The sequence below is a fragment of the Hemicordylus capensis genome, chromosome 11 (assembly GCF_027244095.1).
Source record: "Hemicordylus capensis ecotype Gifberg chromosome 11, rHemCap1.1.pri, whole genome shotgun sequence".
Classification (NCBI taxonomy): Eukaryota; Metazoa; Chordata; class Lepidosauria; order Squamata; family Cordylidae; genus Hemicordylus; species Hemicordylus capensis.
The window spans coordinates 22,469,929-22,492,162 of record NC_069667.1 but is presented as its reverse complement, the minus strand read 5'-3'; the positions used below and the strand labels follow the sequence as shown (position 1 = coordinate 22,492,162).

Genomic DNA, 22,234 nt, shown 5'->3' with positions numbered 1-22,234 from the left:
CTCTTTAGGGAAGGATTGGGGGGTGCGGTGTCTGTGTGTGTGTGTTTAAATTAGCTGGCCCTTTTTAGGCAGCTTCCTTGGGGCATTTAATATTAATGCCTATTTTAGTTTATTGTCCGGGGCCTGTTTTTTGAATGGTGTCTGGAAACCACTTAGAGGTTACTGTAATACAAGGGTCCTCAAACTTGGGTCCTCAGATGATATGGGACTACAGCTCCCATCTTCCCCAGCCCCGATGGGCTTTGGTCATCAGGGCTGGGATGGTAGGCACTGGAGTCCAACAACATCTGAGGACCCAAGTGTGAGGACCCCAGCTGTAATATAAGCAAAAGCATTTACTATGACGTTTGAGTGATAACATAGCCAATTTCCAAGTACAGCTCACATTTGCAGGAATATTTGCATGCCCGCCACAGCGCGCAATTCAAGCAGATTTTTGTGGTGGCGACAAAATGACAAAATTTCAGCCAACCACCCGCACCAACTATGCAGAATAAGCTGCCGTCTATAGAGCAAAAACCCAGCGAGCATTCCAAAGAAGCAGCTATTTCTTAACGTCTAATTAGGGAGTCAAGCCACAAAACCCCTTTATTCCGAATTCTCATCAGGGATACGACGAAGGCATCCGCTTACCTTGTTGGCCACGGCATTGACACTGGGCCTTGCATCGTAGATCGTCAGTTTCGAGGTCTGACTGTTCGTTTCCCTTATAGTCTCGAGATACTTTTCGTCATCTTTATTTCTTTTGCCACTCATACCAACCAGTGGCTGACTAGAGCGTGTAATGACAGCTTGGTTCTCTGGATGGATCCATGACAATACCTAATTGTGGGACACCCAAAGGTTCACTTAGAGCCTGATCGTTTTCCTCAATGTTTCTGCAGGCTGATCCCAGGAGTGATCCCGAGACTCAAACTCAGGTGCCCTCTAGACATTAGATGGGTACCACCAGGAGGCGGCTCTTTTCTGAGAGTTCATAGCCAGCGTGGTGTAGTGGTTAGAGTGCTGGACTAGGACCGGGGAGACCTGAGTTCAAATCTCCATTCAGCCATGATACTAGCTGGGTTAGGGTGACTAAAAAGACTGACTAAAAAGTATGCCCTGGATTAACTGACCAGATTTTTAAATATTTATTTTTAAATTTAAAAAACTGTACAGATGGCACCTTCTTCCACTGAGAGGCATCCTTCCTCCCCAAAGGAAGGATGCTTCTTCCAAGACAATTGGGTTTTTCCCTCATATACAAATACATGCGGATTTAATCAACTGATTAATTAACTGAAGTTCATACAATAAATCAACTAGGAGCAACTTAAAAAATACATTTTATGAAAGTTCCTTCCTCGTCTCCGAACATATCAGAAGCTTTTTCAGACTGTCATATGCTTCGCAGCTCCCTACCATACAAAGCGATATTGGGAATCTAAGCTACTTACTGGTATTCTACCTCGCGACCTGAAAGCAGAAACTTTCTTGAGATCCTCTTCTGAGGCATTGTACGGCACTACCAGGAGCGATGGATAAGTGTCACACAGTGCATAATGCTCATTGAGAAAGGTTATCCTCCACTGTTTACTAGGCAGGCCCTTGAGGAAAAAGAGAAGTAATATTTATGTGCTGCCTTCTCATATCTGCTTGAGAGGAATTGACAAGGAAGATAATTTGTGTGCCATTATGGCCACAGGGTGGCAATAACCTACCAATTTACCATGGATATTGACAGAAATTAGGACCTAGAATACCAGATGCAAAGAAGATTGAGGGACAAGATCTGTCAACAGGTCTTCAGTCATTAAAAAAGCAACTTTATATTCAGAGAACTGGTTCAACAATTTGAAATCCTTTTTCGTCAACCTGCGATTTGTGAGTGACCAGAGTGAACTAATTGCATTTGCCATCAGAAAGAAAAAAGGGAAGGCTCTTTGTTCCTCAGTCACTCTATACAAAACCCAGCCCTTTAAACCTTGCCTTGAAAAGTTGCTTTGTCCAAAAATAGAGAGCAGTAGAAAGGAAATGCCTCTCAAGGAAGCATTATTCTACAAGTTCCTTTTACTCCTCTACATCTAAGAGCACGACATACATTTAAACGCCTCTGAGACTGAAGACAACACCCAAGCTCAATACACCCAAGAGGACCTAACAGGACTCTTCTCCCAAAGCCCACCACAGTTAAGTACTACTACTGCTATGGATATTTATATGCCGCTCTTCAACAAAAGTTCCCAAAGCAGTTTACATAGAGAAAGAAAAATAAATAAAGATGGCTCCCTGTTGCCAAAGAGCTCACAATAAAAAGAAACAAAAGAGAGACCCCAACAACAGCCACTGGAGGGATGCTGTGCTGGGGATGGAGAGGGCCAGTTGCTCTCCCCCTGCTCAATATAAGAGAATCACCACTTTTAAAAGGTGTCTCTTTGCTTTTTGGAGACGGAGAAAGGATGTTCAAGTTCCCTGTCCACTCACACACATAGATGAGGATGTTGTGTGAGAGCTTAATTTATTTATTTTTCACACCGTTTCTTAAGATCTGGGCTCTAAACCTCAGATCATACAGAACTTGAGTCTGAATATTCTTTATCCCATCAGAATAATTACCGGAGGCGGGGTGGGGGAGATGCAAGAATCATTATGATTTGTATAAATATGTATTCATTGTTTAAATGTGCTTGTCTTAATCACAATACACTATGAAATGAAGGTGTGGAACTGTTCTGAGATATTCCAGTCTCTTTTGGACACTTGATTTGATCCACAGCATGCCAACTTCCAGTATGGAGTGGTCGTTAGTGCTGGACTAGGACCAGGGAGACGTGCATTCAAATCCCCCCTCAGCCTGACTCCCCTCTCTGTCTGACTCTGAGTCAGTCATGTCTCTCTCAGCCAAACCTACCTCACAGGGTTGCTGTGAGATGTACATAAATCATGTACACCACTCTGGGCTCTTTGGAAGAAGAGTGGGATATAAATCTAAAAATAAATTACTACGACGATGAATATTTACATACTACTTTCAAACACACACCCCCCCACACACACTGCTTCCCTGTCCCAAAAGGGCTCACAACCTAAAAACACACATAAAATAGACACCAGTAACAGCAACTGAAGGTAAGCTGTGCTAAGTTTGGACATTGACATAAATAAATGTCCCCATAAATAAACAGAACAGAACCCTGAAATATTCACTAATTTCACAAAGTTACTTTTGAATCTTGAAAAATAAGAGGAAGAGACAGTGTTTACCAAGGAATAAAGAACTTGTGACATCTTCAGCGATTTTAAGTGGTTTTAATTTTTCTAATCAATCATTTATTTTTGTTTGTTTTTAATGCAAGTGAATGAGAGCCGTTTGTGTTAAGCAGCATAAATAAAATAAAATCTACATTTCCTATAACTCAAGATGGAGCTAAAACCCCTAGAACTAAGAGAAAATACATCCACCTAGGGAACCTTCTTTTTTTTAAATGAAGTTTTAGATAAAAACCTATTCCTAGGTTAGAGACAACATGAAAATGAGAATGCAAATCTTGGTTCCCTATGACAGCCATCAGAGCTTATTTCGTTACTCTGCTATGCAGGGTTCAAACTGAAGGGGGAAAAGCTCCCAACACCTATTTACTTTTGTTTAACCTAATTGGACGCCCCTCGACACAAAGGAAACCTGAATAAAATGACGGCAGTGTTTAAGTTCCACATAGAAAAGCTGCTTTTTAGACCTTGTAGAAATACACCGTATACATCTCACACATACATACACACAGAGCAAACTTACTTGTCTCCTGTATTCCGCCATGGCATCGTAAACCAGCCAACCGTTTTCAGGAAGCTTCTCTTCATTTGCAAATGCAAAAAGTGACTGCAAAATAGGAAAGGAAAAAATTAGGAAAAAATTCCAGTGGAAGAAAGCACCTTCAAGAGACAGACAATCACACACACCCCCCCCCCGCAAACAGTCAGTTGCCTGCTTCGTTCCCTGTTCTGCTTACTCAAAAGCAGCTCTTTCAAATTTCAGAGCTCCCCATCACTAAAAATGTGCTTTCATTTCCAAGAAAAGGAAAACATATAGAAGCAGAAGAGCACTATTTTTAAAACAGTCCCATCAAACAGGAAGAGATGCCAAAGATTGTCCAATAATGCTCACAACCATTATTGCCCAAGACAGATGAGTTGCTATCAGAACAAGATAAAAGTTGCTTCTTGTTCATTTGGAGGAAGATGCTGGAAGCACAATGCCACAAGCACGCTGAGCTGGTGCAGACGTAATATGGACCAACCCTTAACTAGGATTAAGGATTCAGAAAAGGGGTGTGGGATTATGCGCCCTGTCTTCCCTCACCCCCTTGCCACTTTTAACTACAGAATGTAGGGTTGTGTCTTCATTCACCATTACACAACTTCAAACTCAGTTTATAAATCTTGGTTTAGAAGTAAACTGTGGTTAGCATTATTAACAACAATCAAGAAATAATGAGTCATCAGAAAGGCAGGTGGGAGGGTGAGGATAGAGAGAACTCATGGGCAATTCCAAGGGTAATGGAATCAGGCATGGTACCACTTTTTCATGACTGCAACCATAAGCAAGTTTTCTACTTGAGATTATATGTACCCATTGGTGAGAGAATCTCTTATAATAAATAAGGCCATAGTTTTACAAAACCCTTAAATATTACAGTGTCTGAAATGTGTCAGTAATGGAATCAGAAATGATGCCCCAAAATTCCGATTCTTTAACAGATGTATTTTGCATGTTTCAGTCACTAATATTTTAGGGTTTTGTAAAAATGCAGCCTTATTATGAGATGTTCTCTTGCCAGTGCATATATATAATCTCAGGTAGAAAATTTGCTTACGGCTACAGTCATTGAAAAAGTGGTAACATGCCTGATTCCATTACCCTCAAAATGGCCCTGGTGCAAGAGGGGAGCAGGTGTGATTCCCATGGTCCAACCCCAATTCTCAACTGTGCTTTCAGCTGAAGGTCTGAACCAGCCCTTACCAATAAAGCTACAGATACACTAGAAACTTAATTATAAATTGAATGCCACCAACATTTAAAACGTTTACAAATGTCCTGATGATTCTGTGCCTGAAGAGAGAGTATGAACGCCTCACTCTAAAATCCTTGTCACAACAGAAGGTCCTCTCTGCTCTAGTTCTCAACATTTAAAAGGTTTCTGGTTTGTATAAGAATTGGCAAGCAAGGGTGAAAGTGAGGTGAACTGAACATGAAGTATATCCCACGAGGTACAGGAAATCTTGGCAGATGTTACTAGAAAGACCTCCTGCCGCTACCGAAAAGTGAGATGTTAAAATATGGCAAACCAAAGTAATTGGGCATCTTTATAGCAGACATAAACCGTTTCCCTCCTATTTTTTACAGAGTCGGGAAAAGTAACTCCAGGGAAATGGCAAGGAAAGGGGAAAAAATGCAAATATGCTCAAAAGAAAATAGTTCCAATACCAAAGGACTTGGAGAAAACACTGAGCAACATTCTTACTGAGCAAGACTAATTCCAGTAACTGAACATGAGGGACAGAAAATAAAATTCTCCCCATAAAAGTGATTAAAGCTATATCATTTTCTTACAAACATGTGCAACAATTCTGCAGCAGCAATATCCTCCACATATTGACCTGAAGAAAAAAAATATCTTGCAGATTTCTCTAGTCCTGTTTATTTAAACCTAATTATTGCATACGAAAAGACAATGCAAGAAAGTTAGGAAACAAACATGAAATGGGATCACATTAAATCTATAAAATGGCACTGGAGCCAACTGAAAAATCCTTACTGCTCCGACACAGGTGACCTGAAAGAGGAGGGCGGGGGGGGGGGGGGGTGTCTGCCACCTGCCACTGGTGTTCAGCCTTCCCCGTCACTCATGCCCATAACTGTGAGGAGACCGACCTTGCTCTGGTAGAAGCAAGTTGAACTTAACTGGAAATAAGTTTGGGATGAGGCACACCAGAAGAATGGAATATTCTAGTACAGGCTTGGGTCCCCAGATGTTGTTGGACGAGAACTCCATGATCAAAGGCCGCTGTGGATAGTGGGAGGAGCTGCTCTATGGGGTACTTAAAGGGGGCAAGGAAATGGCGGTGACCTGTGGGGGTGGAGAGGAGAACTGGTCTCAGGGTGGCAAGCATGACTGGGTCCCTTTGCTAAGCAGGGTCTGCCCTGGTTTACATTTGAATGGGAGACTACATGTGTGAGCACTATAAGATATTCCCATCAGGGGATGGGGCTGCTCTGGAAAGAGCCTCTGAGGTTCCAAATCACCCCCCCCTTTGGTGTCTCCAGACAGGGCTGGGAGAGACTCCTGCCTGTCACCTTGGAGAAGCTGCTGCCAGTCTCTGTAGACAATATTGAGCCAGATGGACCAAGGGTCTGACTCAGTTTAAGGGAGCTTCCTTTGAGTTGTCATCCAACACCATCCTGGGACCCTAGTGCAATGCACGTGTTGCCCTGCTCCCAATCAAAGCAAGAAAAAAGATGGCGAACACTTCACTTGTTTGCCCCTACTCTCTCCCTCCTTTAAAAAAAGAAAGAAAGAGAGAGTATGTTACCTAAAAACTTTAGTCAAACAATACCAGAGAGTGAAAGCTTGTTCCTGGAACCCTTAGGCACATTTTTCTTAATCCCACCATCAGGCCAAATGAACCTGACATCCAAGTGAACTAAAGATTTATACTACACAGTATGAAATATTCAGTGGAAAAAGGCTAACATTCTCAGCCAAGTGCAGACATAAAGATGCTGGCACCGAGGCAGAGGCATGTGACTGGCTACTGGCCACAACAAACTACTTACACAAGATCTTATCAGCCATAAGTCACACAGATTCATCTACTGATTACATTATTCACTTTTAATTGCCCATAAAACACAGCCTGCTTAACACCGCTACTTGTCTGAAATGCTGGTTGCTGCTGTCATCACCCTGCCCACCCTCCTCACCCAGAGGAATCCCACCACCACCACTATATTCCCTTACAGTAACTCTGGAGACTTCCCAAAAGCCTCTGCTTCAATGGGTAATTAGCCCTTTACTGATAGCAATATTACAAAAGCCCTGCTCACATGTCAAATGATGACTGCACCATCAAGTGATGAGCTGCATCTGTGCAAGAACCAGCACAGATGAGACTCCACAGGCAGAGGTCCTGCGTGGCCTCAAGCCGTGAAGGCCAACATCCCAGGGAAGCACTCGGGCAACGTGCAAACATGCGCCGACTCAAGAAGACTGCGTAGCTCCACGAAAGAGGATGAAGAGAACTGTGCAGCTATGCAAAAGCTCTTTTTAAACGCCAACGAGACATGCCACAGCCTGGCACTGTCGAGCAAGCATGCTTGTGGGAGGGCACCAGTAGGCCGGAACACAAGCTCCAACAGCTTTGTGCTAGGCACGTCCTTCCACAAGCACTTCACGACTCGGGAGGTCAGCCTGAAAAGGAGGGCGTTCACACATTCAGCCGCAAGCCATCACGGTTATATCTACAACACATTAGACTCGTTCACGCGACTGAGAACTGGGTAGGACAAATGTGCAACCCAGTTTCAGGAGAGGTGCACGCTCCTGTTTTGTGAGGGACACACAGCTGGCAGCTAGCCTCTGGCTGGTTAGGAGTGCTTTCCCTCTTACCTCATTCAGCAGCTGGGTAGGATGGAGCCCTCCTACCCAGCGGGAAGCTAGCTGACCATCACTGCCAGAGCCTTCTACCTTGTTTTTCCTTCATGCATGATCACAAAACGGGTGTGTGGGCACAGCTCCCAGAACAGGAAGGACACTTCTCCTACCCAGTTTTCAATTGTGCGAATGGACCTCATGAGGCGGGAATCAAGTGACAGAACGGACTGTAACATCTCAGATTACTGGAGAGGAAGTGACGCCTTTTCAATCGTCTCCTACATATCAGGGAGAAAGTCTCCAGCTTAGGTTCAATCCCAGCTAAATCACGGTTTCATGTTACATCTCAACCAGGCTGTATGAGAATATGTGAGCCAGCCCCAAGTGTCTTGCGAGGAAGCCACTTGAGGACAGGGAATGCAAGAGTCCAAATGGTTAGATGCAAGGCCTCCAAGTAGTATTTTAACAATAGCACTACAAAGCATTTTACAATTCTCGTTATTTAAACCACACAAGAAGGTCACACATTTGAGAGGGGTAGTGGCGTTCAGGGACAAGAGACACAGAGCAAAGAAAGGAAGATGCTACTGTTAATTACTGCTATTGTGAACAGTCACTGTGCTTGTTTTGTATACATCTGAGCTTTACATAGAGATGTCAGATAATACCTCTTGTATTCTATGGCCTTTTGACCCCTGTTTATCCTGGTTTTCCTTGATGCCTATGTGTGAGGGTCTGCATACCTGTCAACTGAGGAAACACTTTACGTATACAGCAGAACCAGCTTACCATACTATGTGACAGTGGAAAAGCATATTTGGTCAGGATCTCAAATATGTCTCTTCTGCTGTGACCTTCTTGTTTCAGTGCAAAGCGCAGATTTCGCATATCCTGCAATTTAAATTAAATGTAAATGAACACAACACAAACTAAGGAAGCAGGCTAATCCAAACACCAACTGAGCCCGTGCATTTAGAACATTCAGTTTAGTCCTGAAATGTTCAAGCCACTTAATTTTATTCCAACAAATCAAAATATATTTACCAAGTATAAGGATTATGTTCATAGTATCATATATCAGAGCTGAAGGCTAACTGTTCAATTTAACCAGCATTGTTAATAAAACCAATGAAAAATTAAATCCCAAATTAAGAAAACCCAGCAATGGGTGATGAATGCAAAAAACTGGATGAGCAGACCAGTGCTGAAACACTACTGCTACTTTTATAGGACTCTTTCCAACAAAAGTTTTCAAAGGGCTTTACACACAGAAACTAGGGATGTGCACAGAACTGCGGAGGCATGGTCAGGAGTCTCCCTTTAAGGGCGGGAGGGGGGTTGAACTTACCCCTCCTGCCGCTTTCCCCCCGCCGGTACTCCCTTTTTCTGAAATGAACTGGGGGCGGGCAGCATTCCTCCCTGCCACCCCTGCCCCCGTTGTTAGCTGGAGATACTGGAAGTCACAAGCATGCATGTGCCCGCCCTGTACGTCGCATGCGCACGTTGTGTGATGTGCGCAGCGGCAAACACACACGCACGTGTCACTTCCGGTATTTCCGGCTAACAACGGGGGCAGGGCCAGCAGGGAGGAATGCTGCCGTCCCAAAATCGTTTCAGAAAAAGGGAGTGCTGGCGGGGGGAAAGCGGCAGGAGGGGTAAGTGCAACCCCCCCGCCCTTAAAGGGAGACCCCCACCCCCACCGGACCAGGCCCTGTTCGAACCGGTTTGGAGGCCTCTAACATGGCCTCCGAACCGGTTCGTGCACATCCCTAACAGAAACAAAGAAAGATGGTTCCCTGTCCTAGAAGGGCTCACCGTCTAAAAATAAAGACAAGACAGACACCAACCACCATCACTGGGGGCATGCTGTACTGGGGCTGGATAGGAACGCCATCACTATCCCTGTGGCACAAAGGGTGATCCTTGCCTGGCGAGGAAGTTCTATCCTGCCCATACAAGTAGAATTCATTGCTTTGTCTCCAAGCTGCCATCATACATCCTACACCTCATCCATAAACTGCCAGCTAGGTCCATGATGCTGGAAAAACAAGTACTGGTGGCTTCCCAGTCCCAGGTTTTAGTTTTCCTTAGACAAAACTGACAGCAAGCGCTACTTCCTGTGCTGCAGAGTGCCATACTGAAAGGACAAGAGGGGGAAAACCTTTCTTGTATGTGTCACCCCACAGTTGCTAAGATCATGAGGCAGACCCTTCACTAGTTTCCTATGCATATCACCAAGATGCCTACAAGGAACAGGGTTTTCTCCATAATGACACCCTCCTTGTGGAAATCCATACCCAAGAAAGCCCACCAGATTCATTCACTCCATACTTTTGGGGAGCAGGTTATGACAGGCCTCTGGCCGATTCCACTCCCATCTTGGTGCTGTTTGCTACTGCTGCACGTGGGTTTTTTCGCTGCTTGTTTAAATTTGATTTTTCTATTATACTTTTAACTGTATTGTAAGTTGCCTTGAGAGCCCTTACAGAGGTAGATGGCAGGATATAAAATATGAAACGGATTGGATTGGATTACTCAAAATTTAGTAATCTACTACACAGTTTATTCCTCGGCTCAAACTACATTCTTTCCTACAAAAAAAAAATGCAGACAAACTCTGTACACAGTGGTGACTGAGGTGACAATTGTTTCAACTTGGACCCAGGTTATTTAAGAGAGTGCTTAAATACCTTCTTCATGAACTCCACCACCTAATAAGATCATCAGGAGAGGCTGATTGCTGTTACTATTGGCTCATTTGATGGCAACCCCAAACCAAGCCTTCTCCAGAGTTGCCCCAGGGCTCTGGAACACGCTACTAAAGGAAATCAAATCTCCCCCTCTCTGACTGTTTTTAAGCAACTTTTTAAAAGGCAACCTATTTTATCAGACTTTTAGTTTACAATTTTTAAAAAAGTTTTATTGGTGGTTAGTTTAATCTGTTTTATGATTTTAGGTTTTAATTGTTGGGCTTTAATTGTAAGCCACCCAGAGATATATGGGGCAATATATAAATTAAATAAAGAACTAAATAAAAACATGTGAAGAACTTGAAATCTTACCTTACAAGTAATGTCTAATCCATAGGAATTCTCTCCTCTGCTTGAGGCACCTCCCATTTTCTCAATCCTTGAAATTACACCCAAAGGAACATCCAGGATCACCACGGGATCCTAGGCAGGCAAAGGACAATGCAGGTGAGCCTTAACAGCCAACACTTTCATATGGACAGCTTTAAAATCTTAGGCTACAACAGTGAAGCTATATTAATTATAACAGAGCCCACCTTCACAGGATGGGTGAGCTCCACTTGCCAATTATGCAGTTAATATTTACAAATGTATATATTACACTTAAGAACCCATACAAATGTAATATGAGAAGTTGTTGTAGGCAATGTTTAAGTTTGCACCACAAAACCAACCCCACTTCTGTATGTTGGCAAGACAGATTCAATTAGGAAGTGAACCACCTGCACCTCATCTCAATATTCAGTTACAATATGACACAATAAAGAGTCAGACTGCTGAGGAGAGAGATGTTGTCCACAGAAAACACAAAAATGAGGGATGTGAAAAGCCTGCATTATGAGGCCATGCTGTTCATTCAGATGTAAATGCATTACTTTCCATTTCTATGAAATCCTCAACACATTTTGGATCTCAGGATCCTAACTTAAACTCCACCTTCCATCAGTGTATCCCCAACCCCGCCTTCTCGGCTCAAAGACCCAGCCAACCCGGAAAAGGAGTCTTGTAATACTGGTTGAAGTTCACAGGATGGGGAAGAAGGAAAAGGACATTCTATTAAGCTACTTCCAAGCTCAAACCCGTTTATATGAGCCATATCATGACATACGCCAGTGCCCTTCACTGCAAAGTCCAAGGGCCACCAGTGGTCCGCATCAACCTTAAGGATGGCACTCTGACTATTGGGCCAGTCGGAAGCTGTGGCTGAAGCTGAATCTCCTGCACAGTTCCCCCGTGCCAAAGGACTCTTTTCAGAGAAACGGAGCCCTCTCGAGCCCCTACACCATCCTGGAAGGTGGGCACGGAGTGCTGGGAAGCGTAGGCCTTCTCAGTGCTTTCCCCATCGAGATCCTAAGAGAGGGCTCCATCTCTCGTAAGGACCCTCCCAGCCCTGAGAAAAGTGCAGTAACGATGTGAAGGGGCAGCAGAACAGGCTCTCACACTGAAGGGGTTTTATTTTTTGTCAAACTGGCCCCAGCTTAAAAAAACCAAATGCAACCCAGTAGTGCCTAAGTCAGCAATCACTTCTACGAGAAAATATGCAACTAGAGAATATTTACCAATTCCACACTTCTCAAGTACAGTCGGTAATTTGTTATGTACACTCTTCCTTTAACAGGGCCATTAAATGGACACATGTAAATGACATCTTTGTCTGGGGAAGGAACAGGAGTGACCATTTAAAATAGTGCAATGCAGTCAAAGGATCGTTTCATCTTAAAAACGGCAAACATTTGCCTCCCATCGCAAGAAGTGGCAGAATGGAGAGAAAGCACTTGCAATACCAGCGCCAGCTGCAGCCCCAAGTGGCAAGCCCTTCCCTTTGCTTCTGCAGTCCCACGGCAACCAGCAGCCGGAGCAGCGTCCTGGCCAGCAAGGGGGAAGCCACCTTGCTATATGGGCCATTGAGTAGGCTTGCAATTAAGCACTTGCCTAGCAGACTGTGGGGAGTAAGCATCACCTCCACCTGAGTAGGCAGGGCAGCTTTCATAAGCTGGAAAAATGCACAATGGCACTCTCTCTTTCCCAGGCTTTGGCTGTGCCACACAGATGACTGAGACTTGTCGTGGTTTGTAATTTTTATGAAGGTTTCTGCAAAACATACAGCAACCACATCCTGAAGTTGGCATGCTTTACAGGGTTTGTGGAATAAACTCAGGTGAGGCCATTCTACCACAATTACTCCAAATAATGTTTCCTGCAGCAGAGGAGACCTCGGATAACATTGCCACAGCTGAGGTACAATGGGAATGCTGATTGTATTTATCTCCCACCTTGAATGAATCAACCCTTCCCCAAAGCTGGAGATTATTCTTATGCTTTGTTATAGCTGTAAAATAAGCTATAAAGCTATAATAAGCTTTGTGAAAACACCCAGAAGATACAATAAAGATTGCTTAAGACCAGGTCTATCTTCTCTGCCAGCTCCATGCATAAGAATTCTCTTTGAACATGAGGGAACATTCAGACATACTATCCTCCACCTGAAAGAGGTAGAACTCAGTTCACATGATTGAAATGGTCAACTGTTTTCTTTACCCGTGACTCTCGTCTCCCCTGGTAAACGAGGTATTTCTTCGTTGTGATCCCAGTTAGGTCCATCTTTCATAGGCTAAAAGAGAAACAATGGCATCAGAGTAAGAACTCTGGTTATGTTGTGTGATTTGATATAATCCTGAACACAGAAGCCTCATACATCGGTTAGAACAACTGGAAACTGAGACACAGATCTGAAGTTCGGTCACAGTGGTTCAATCTCCCCACTGGAATGACATTAAGAACCCCTGAGATTTTCAAGCATACAACTAACAGCAAAATGCTCCAAAAACGTTTAGAAATCCAGAAGTATTTAACTTAAAAAAAAAAAATACCGGGGGAGGGGGGAGGGAATGAGGTTATACAAGAAGCTGACACACTCACTTTTTTAATTGAGGCACTCTCCAAAGAGTTGGAGTTACATCTAGGTGTTGATGAGGTGGCCATACTGGGGGCGGGAACCTGTTCAGAAAGCAGGGACAGAGAATGTAAGTGTTAGCTGAATTGCATCCATGATTACAGGGATTTTCAACCTGTTTTTAACAAGTGTCCCCCCATCTGTCTCAAACCAGATCAGGTATCCCATAGAAGCAGCCAAGAATTATGACTCCCAGAAGTAGATCGTGCCAATATTGGCGGAAAATTTAAATATGCGGTAAGTGATTCCACCCTGGAAAGAGGCCAAAAACAAAGACACCCAAACCCCACAAAACAAAACCCCCCTAACTCTACGCCGCAGCTTCCTTCCTCCTCCCGCCCTCTGGAGCCTCATGACCAGGACTCCACAGCATACTCCTAACACGCCTCCTCCTCTCCATGTGACTGGCTGGCTAGAAGCTCAGAATAAACCCACCCCTCCCTCTGACTGGCAGGCTCAGCAGCAAAGGCAATGCCGAATCTGAGCATCAGCCTACATTTCCCTCGCTGCTGAAGAAGGGGAAGATCAGCCAACACTTCCCTCCCCAGTCAGGCTGAGCGAGCAAGCGGGGGGGGGGGCTGGGCTGGGCTGAGCCAGAGCACAAAGCCAGTTAGTCACATGGAGGAGGGGGAGGGAGGGATGCTGCCTGACACTCCTCCCCTTCCCCTCTTATTTATTTGATAATTTTGTATACCACCCACTGAGAGGTGTCTTCTTTCCCTCTGGGAGAGGGAGCCAACGGTGCAGCCTACAAGTGAGTCAGGGAGGCAGGAAGGTTTCGGGTATCCTATGTATCCCCTCTGAGGCTTCCAAGTACCCCTGGCTAAAAACCCCTGTGGTAGCAGAATCAAAGACTGGATTCGCTTTGAAGCTGCCTTATTCCAAGTCCACCTTGCCTTTATAGTTTCAATCCACTACAAATATTTACATACTGCTTTTCAACACAAGTGCTCAAAGAGGTTTATACAGGGAAAATGCATAAGCAAACGAACATACATAAGTTCCCCGTCCCCAAAGGGCCCACATTCTAAAAGAAAACGTAAGGTAGACACCAGATGCCCCCTGCCCCGCTGCTAGATATCAGAGAATTACCACTTCACCATCTAGCCTCGTACTGTCTGTCACCGCCTGGCAGCAGCACTCCTGAGTCCCATTCGGAGACAGCTACCTGAGCCGTGCAACCCAGGATGCCAGAAACTGAACCGGGGGGCCTTTGGCGTCCGTCACAACGGATCTACACTGCCCTTTCTGCAATCTTTTCAAGAGCAGAGGTGAGAGAGATTATTTCTATAAACACCTCCATTTTACTCATTATAACCACAATATGGGAAAGTGTCCAGAGACCTCACATGTTCTCATCCTCAGCTTGCTTGGAAAAACGAATTAACAAATTAAAGGAGTTCCAACAATGCTGGCTAGCCAAGGCAAAAAACAAAAACCAAACCAAACCGGGGGGGGGAGGACCCCGCTTAAACACGTGAAACCAGGCAAGCTCATATTTATCTGCTCTAAATTTCCCTTTGGATCAGGAAACATGGGGCTGTTTTCGCCAAACCGTTTCAGCACGGTTTTACACACACACACCCCAGAGGGAGGAGGAAAAACAGCAGGGACCATTCAGTACTTTTCCAGTTCTGAATTCCTCCATTCCCTCACTGGATCAGCAGCTCGCAGAAGGTGGGAGGCTACCGCTCCTTGAGCAGACAGAGGCTCCACACCGCAATGGAGGCCTTGACCAGTTCCCTTTGGGTCTAGGAGCCAGACAAGGGACATGGGACAAAACTCCCAGAGTGAGTGACGGATTTTCTGATGGGCGGGGGGGGGGGGGTGCGGCGGCAAACGTGCTTCTCTTTATTGGCTTTAGGAGTCATGGAACTGAACCAGGGCTGCCTGGGGCAAATACAGAGGGGATCAAGTCAGGCAACCCCTGAATATTATAGTTTAAAGCACCACAGTTACATTTCTAGGTACTCTGGCTGGCTCCCTGGGGTTTGCCAAGTCGGAGGTCTGGATCGGTGAGCTACTGGACTGAGAGGCAGGCAAGGGAGTAAGCTCTCCTCCTCTTGATAGGGCAGCATCTCTTTGGCTATCCAAGTAACACTCTGGGCCTGAGGGCCAAACGGTGCCTTAGGAAAGAGAGACAGGAATGCAGCTCTGCCTCTAACATTTTTGCAAAGAACAGCTGCAGCAGAGGGGTGGGAAAGGGAGATGATCCAGATCGACCCCTGGGGAGGTTAACTCTTTTCCCTCTTTCCCAGTGGAAATCCTCCAAAGCTGCTATTTGCTCCCTTAATACAAATATCTCCTCCCCCCACCCCGCAATCCCCACCCACCTCCACTACAGATCATACTGGCAAAATCCTTCAAGAGACAGACACCTTACAACAGGGTTGTGTGAAACCGTCTCACCTTCCCTTCTTATCTTGCGATTGTTCAGCCTGAGGACTTTCGGAGCCCTCACGTACCTCATTTGACAAGCTGATCTGCTAATAAAAAACGCTCCTGAGAGACAATGCTAGCAATGATTAACCATGATCCAAGAGAGTCATTTCACACCAGATTGTGAGGCAAGTATTCAACACGCCTGGCAGGCATGATCTCCCGCAATCCTTGCTAAGGCAGCTCTCTCCACAGTAGAACAGGGCTATTACTGCCAAACTGCAGAGAGGGGCACTGAGGCAGAGATTGCGGCTTGCTGAAGATTAGGACAGAGACAAAATCTGAATCAGGACTTTCCAGCTCAGAACTGGATGTTAGGCTATACTGGGGGTGCAATCCTATGCATGCGCACACCCAGGCAGAACTACTAGTACTGGAGCCAGAAGAACAGATATGTTTCTGGGGGACATACAAAGTGCTGGTTATTACCTATAAAGCCCTTGACCGCTTGGGCCCAGGGTTTCTAAGCCAGTGCCTTCTTCCTCATGAACCCTGCTGCCTATCACGATCTTCTGGAGGGGTCCAGCTTGTCAACTTCCAACTAGGCTCTCTCTCTGCCCTGAGGCTTTGGAATATACTCCCTGCTGAAATAAGAGCATCCCCTCATCTGTTTGCTTTCAGGAAGTCCCTGAAGACATACCTGTTCTCACAGGCTTTTAAGTGGAATGAGTTTTAATAATTTGTCTTAATAACTTGTTTTATGATTGTTCTTACTGTTTTGTGCATTTTTAATCGGTTTTTAGTTTTTTATAGAGTTTTAAGTTCTGTACACCACCTAGAGATGTATATATCTCAGGCAGTATAAAAATATAATAAACTTACTCCCAAGTAAACTCCTACAGGAATGTGCAGCAACTCTTCCAAGGGCCTAGGCCACAATAATCCTGTGCACACTTACCTTGCAGTAAGTCCCACTTAACACAATGAAATGTACTTCTAAGGGAAAAAACAGAAGGATTGGGCTTCATCGTCTACTTACTGTTCTGCTTTAACTGCAGAAGGGAATCCTCAATTAAGAATGACAGGAAACTGTTTTGCTGAGAGTATTCCCATTTAGTTACACAACCTGCCCACCAAAAATGGCCAAATAGCCACACACGCTTATACACCCTAAGAGACTTTTGTCTTAAGTATGACAATCCAGCATTGACATTGCAATGTAAAACACTGACTTCTCCCTGTAGCACAGATTATGTGAGCCGTTTCTGGAGAGCTGCCAAGGCGATATTGCGGCAGAATCTGAAACAGCACTCTATCCTAGTCTTAAAATAGTTGAAACGCTCTAATTATTGAAGAGCAGTCGCCATCACTCTGTAGTTTAATCCACAAGCAGGTTTCTGCTGTCTGAACTAGCTTCACTCTGATCAAAGTCCATGTCTGTACAAGAGCAGATTAACAGTAACTGGGGCCCAAAACTTCCAATACGCCTGCTCTTATATTTTTATTTATTTTTACATTTACATCCTTCTCTTCCACCAAGGAGCCCAGAGTGGTGTACTACATACTTGAGTTTCTCTTTCACAACAACCCTGTGAGGTAGGCTAGGCTGAGAGAGAAGTGACTGGCCCAGAGTCACCCAGCTAGTGTTTTTTTTTATGGCTGAATGGGGATTTGAACTCGGGTCTCCCTGGTCCTAGTCCAGCACTCTAACCACTACACTACACTGGCTCTCTCTTATAGGAACAGCTTATGTTTTAAACCAGGGGCTCCCAAGAGGGGGTATGAGTACTTGATGTTCTCCTAGGGGGTACTCAGAGCCCTCCTGTCTCCCTATGCTGAGGCCACAGTATTGGCCCCCCATCTGTGGATTGCAGGCTTGAAGCTGATGTTTTCACACGTCAAGACCCTCCTCTCCTGTTCCTGATTGGCTGACTATGTGCTGAAGCTCAGTGTACCCCTCGCCTCAATCTGACTGACAAGCTCCAGAAAATTAGCACAAAGTACTCCCATTGAAATTAAAGGGACAAGTTTGTTATTAATGGGAGTACTTGTGAGCCATTTAGTCTGGATGTAAGCCAGTGACTGCAGTAGCCTGTCTCATAACTAACATTCAACTTGGTTTGTGCACAGATACACACATACACACACAGCTAAACAGCTGTATGGGGTACCAGAGTTGAAGGCTTGCAACAGAAAGGGTAGGCTTGTCTGAGAAGGCGGTTCACATGAAGGGTGGGACACGCATCCTACCCAAGTTCAGGAGCTGTGCCTGCTCCCATTTCCTGACCGTATGCAATGAAAATATAAGGCAGAGGGGGAGCAGGCAATCGTTTAATAAGATATAAACATCTTAACACCTGTATGTATGTAGCATCCACTGGTCTGATATAATTTTGTCATACATAGTATAGAATACAAAATGGTATGAGATCTAACATTGTTCTGTATCAGGCACATAATTTTGATATCTTGCCGCCTTTATACTCAGTATCATTCTGAGCTTAAGTGTCAATTAATACTATATAGTTTCTGCTCATAGTCTTAACTTTTAACTTGCTCTACTCACTGTATTATGTTTTAGGTATTTATATAGAGATCCCCTATTACCTTGTAGGAGTAGATTGTCTTAATTGTTTCTTGTTTATTTTGCTGTTATGTTGGTCACAGACCGAAATAAAGACTTGACTTGCTCTTCTTTGCAGACAATCAAGAACTGGGACATGCACCCTACCCTATTGAAGACTTTGAGAGCAACTCTAATGTATTGTGTGCAGTATTTATGAATGGAACTGCTACTGTTTATGACTACTGAGAACATTTTCAGGAGATCTGAGGCTAACAACCCACTCCAAAATCTAGCAGCCAACTTTTCCTAGCTGCCATTAAACAAAACAGGGTGCTCATCAGAAGATCCAGCTGGAGCCTCTCAAGAGACCTTTTTACTTGTACAGATACTGAGTTGCAGCCATCAAAAGTTTCTATCATGAGGGGGGGTCTGTTATGGGTCCCCTATATGACTATCGTGGAACCCCTGAGCATTGCCAAAGATTTGGGGAGATGTTATTTACTTATGTATTTATTTTTACATATTTATATACTGCCCAAAACTCACTTCTCTGGGCAATTTACAACATGCAAACAAAAAATTAAAAGTTAAAACATTAGTTAAAATAAATAACAACAGAAAACTTAGAACAGTAGTTAAAACATGACAACAATTTAAATTTTAAAACATTTTAAAATGATGTTAAAACAATATTTAATTAAAAGCCTGAGTGAATAGGTGCATTTTTAGAGACTCTTTAAATGTTGTCAGAGATGGGGAGACTCTTATTTCAGCAGGGAGTATGTTCCAAAGCTTTGGGGCAGCAGCAGAGAAGGCCCGTCCCCAAGTAGCCACCAGACAAGCCGGTGGCAACTGCAGACAGACCTCTCCTGATTATCCCAATGGGTGGTGGGGTTCATAATGAAGAAGACGTTTTCTTAAATACCCAGAGCCCAAGACATTTAAAGCTTTATAGGTTATAACCAGCACCTTGTATTTTGCCTGAAAACTTATCAGCAGCCAGTAAAGATCTTTCAATAATAGAGTAATATGGTCTCTCCGAGATGACCCAGAGATCAACCTGGCTGCCGCATTTTAATCTAAGGTGCATAGAAAGTTGCTGCACAAGCTGAGAGCACTTCAAACAGAGGTTCCCAAACTTCATTCTCTAGATGTTGGATTACAACTGATCAGTCTATAAAATCATGCATGGTGTGGAGAAAGTTGATAGAAATTCTTCTCTCTCTCTCTCGCATAACACTAGAACCAGGGGTCATCCCATGAAACTGATTGCCAGGAAATTAAGGACCAACAAACAGAAGTACTTTTTCACAACGCATAATCAACTTGGAATTCTCTGCCACAAGGTGTGGTGACAGCCAACAACCTGGATGGCTTTAAGAGGGGTTTGGATAAATTCATGGAGGAGAGGTCCATCAATGGCTACTAGTCTGAGGACTATAGACCACCTCCAGCCTCAGAGGCTGAATGCCTCTGACTACCAGTTGCAGGGGAATGACAGCTCTTGCCTGTGGGCTTCCCAGCGGCAGAATGGTGGGCCACTTGTGTGAAACAGGACGCTGGACTAGATGGGCCTTGAGCCTGATCCAGCAGGGCTGTTCTTATGTTCTAACCCCCATCACCTCCAGCCACAGTGTTCTGGAATTTGAAGCATCCTCCAAGCAGATGAAAGCTTTATTGCTCTTAATAGCCGAAGCAAACAAAAATGGCAGACACAGGACTCCTCTATATGGTGAGCCATAACAAATTCTTTCCCTGAATGCAGGCCTGTCCTTTAAGGATGACAGTGCAGGAATCTCTGAGGAACAATTTGCTCTGGGACCAGGAGCTGAATGACCTGAGGAGTAATGTCAAAACAGTACATTCACTCTGCTAGGAATGGTTCCAACCCTGTAAGCCTCTGCACAGCTCCTATCAAACATCTTGCTCAGAAAACTATATCCCTGCATGACACGAAGATGCCAAGGAGCCTGAAGCGGTAGACAGATGCATCTTCTTTCAGCTTTAGACACTGAAAGTGGTTGGCTTTTTAAGAATCAGTGCTCTCTTGAGAGCAACTTGTTCATTTCTAGATGTTTCATGTTTTTGACAATTCAATAACAGTACAAGCACACCACAGTCATGTATTTTAATGCTCTGATCATTGTGGGCTTATCTGATCCCCATTCACAAGTCTCTGATGTTCCCTGCCTCATGAAGAAGCTGAAATGAAACTAGACAGGAAAAAGAGAGGAAACGGAAGGCAAAAGGAGAGACTCCCACCTCCCAAATCCATGTTCTCCCACAACTAACCTAGTTCCAGAGGGCGGAAAGGGAGCAACATATTTCACAAAGGCTACTAACCCTCATCCTTCAAAACCTGTCTGAACGAACATCTGCCTAGACAAGTTGGCTTAAGCCAGTGATCTTCACTATTTGTCAAGCATGGGCCACTTTGGCCAAAAGAACCATTTTCTACTGTGATGACCTCTTCACAGTGCTGTGCTTTTCTCAGTGCTGGGAGGGCCCTTTAAGAAAGCTGGAGCCCCCCCCCCCGCCAAAGGAACTTTGGCTTACAGTGAAGGGTTCTTTTCCCCTGTGTCTGGAGCTCATCAGATAGGGTTGTGTGCTGAGCATGCTCAAGGCAGGACTGGATCACGTGAGGCTGATTTCCTGTGGCTGGAGGCGCCACAGCCCCATTTCCTGGACTGTTGCAAAGCGCGTGGCATGGTGGTGAAAAGAGCTGCGGATTGCAGAACTGCCGCCCGGAGCCTCTCTATACTATATATAGAACCCTTCACAGTAAGCCAATGACGTGTTGAAGGACCATGCGGTTGAAGGTGGCCTGAGGAGTAGAAAAGGAGGAAATCTTATAAAGGTGAATAAAGGGCGTAAGGTCAGGTAGGGTTAGGAGGAGGTGAGGCTGGTGGCAAGGTGGGATGCACAGGAGCAAGGGGCTGAGGTATTTACGTAGGAGGTAGGGAAGGCACAGGCTTGCCAGGAGGAGGAGAGGGGAGGGGTTGGGCGAGAAGGTTGCTTGCGAGGTTGCTTGGGCAGCTGAGAACCCTCCGAGGGGGAGGAGGAGGAATGGCGCGTCTTCCTCTTGTACCTAGGAGCCAGTGCCCTAGGAGTGAAACGGCCCTTAGCAGCCTTTTTGGGAAGCTGAATGGAGTAGTTAATAGACAGCAGCAAAATGGTGACCGCAGCAGCCACAAGAGCGGGAGAGGCCACTATATCTTGCACAAGGGAGCAGATAAGTCTTGCTCCGGAAGAACAGAAGCCTGCACTTGCTGGGGGCAAGGGAGAAAAATGAATCAAATCAACAAAAGGAATTTCAAGGATCCACTTAGCCAAACTGCAACAGAAAAAAATCTCTAACAACTGAGGGAAAATATGTAAAGCCAAATTGCAAAGCAGCTCCCTTCGCACCCTCACACAATCGAGATAGAGAGGAGAGGAGAAGGGGGAAACTCAGAAGGAAGGAAAGAAATAGTGCAGAAGAATCCAAAAAAGGAAGAGCTCTTTTCGCAGCCTGCTAGCTCGAGCAAGACAGGACTGGAACTGGGGCTATGGCGCCTCCGGAGACAGGCAATCAGCCTCATGTTATCCAGCCCTCAGTACACAACCCTATCTGATGAGCTCCAGCACAGGGGGAAAAAGCACTGGGAAGGACTACACTTCCCAGCACTCTGTGCATGCCTTCCGAGGCGATGCAGGGGCTCCAAGAGGGCTCCGTTTCCCTTAAAGGTGGCCCCACCCAAGCGCAGCACTGCATGGTACGAATGGTCATCTGGCGGAAGCGTCACACTGGACCAAGACACTTTTAGAGTGCCGCATTTAGGGTTGATGGGGGGCCCCACTGGCCTTCACGAAGAACACTGGCTTAAGCCAACTGGTAACGTCATGCCAGTTTAGGAGACATGGCCACCACAGATTGGGCAAGACAGTTTAACCTCCGTTGGTTTGTTTTAAATTTAGG

The 22,234-nt window shown here is 45.0% G+C and overlaps 1 protein-coding gene across 5 annotated transcripts in view; it reads right to left on the bottom strand.

The window, feature by feature from the left end:
- Positions 1-22,234, bottom strand: part of MTM1 (myotubularin 1) — a 42,578-nt gene that overhangs the window by 13,377 nt on the left and 6,967 nt on the right. For 2 of the 5 annotated variants that reach the window (XM_053273994.1, XM_053273991.1), the window contains exons 2-9: positions 13,298-13,375; positions 12,917-12,989; positions 11,938-12,032; positions 10,691-10,801; positions 8,418-8,519; positions 3,773-3,856; positions 1,437-1,586; positions 634-822 (exon numbers count right to left, since the gene is read on the bottom strand). In XM_053273994.1, the coding sequence (XP_053129969.1) occupies positions 634-822; positions 1,437-1,586; positions 3,773-3,856; positions 8,418-8,519; positions 10,691-10,801; positions 11,938-12,032; positions 12,917-12,989; positions 13,298-13,360 (867 nt within the window). In that variant the 5' untranslated portion in view covers positions 13,361-13,375. Of the gene's footprint in view, positions 1-633; positions 823-1,436; positions 1,587-3,772; positions 3,857-8,417; positions 8,520-10,690; positions 10,802-11,937; positions 12,033-12,916; positions 12,990-13,297; positions 13,376-15,740; positions 15,762-22,234 lie in introns of those variants that run through there. The other 3 variants (XM_053273990.1, XM_053273992.1, XM_053273993.1) reach the window with 3 other exon arrangements.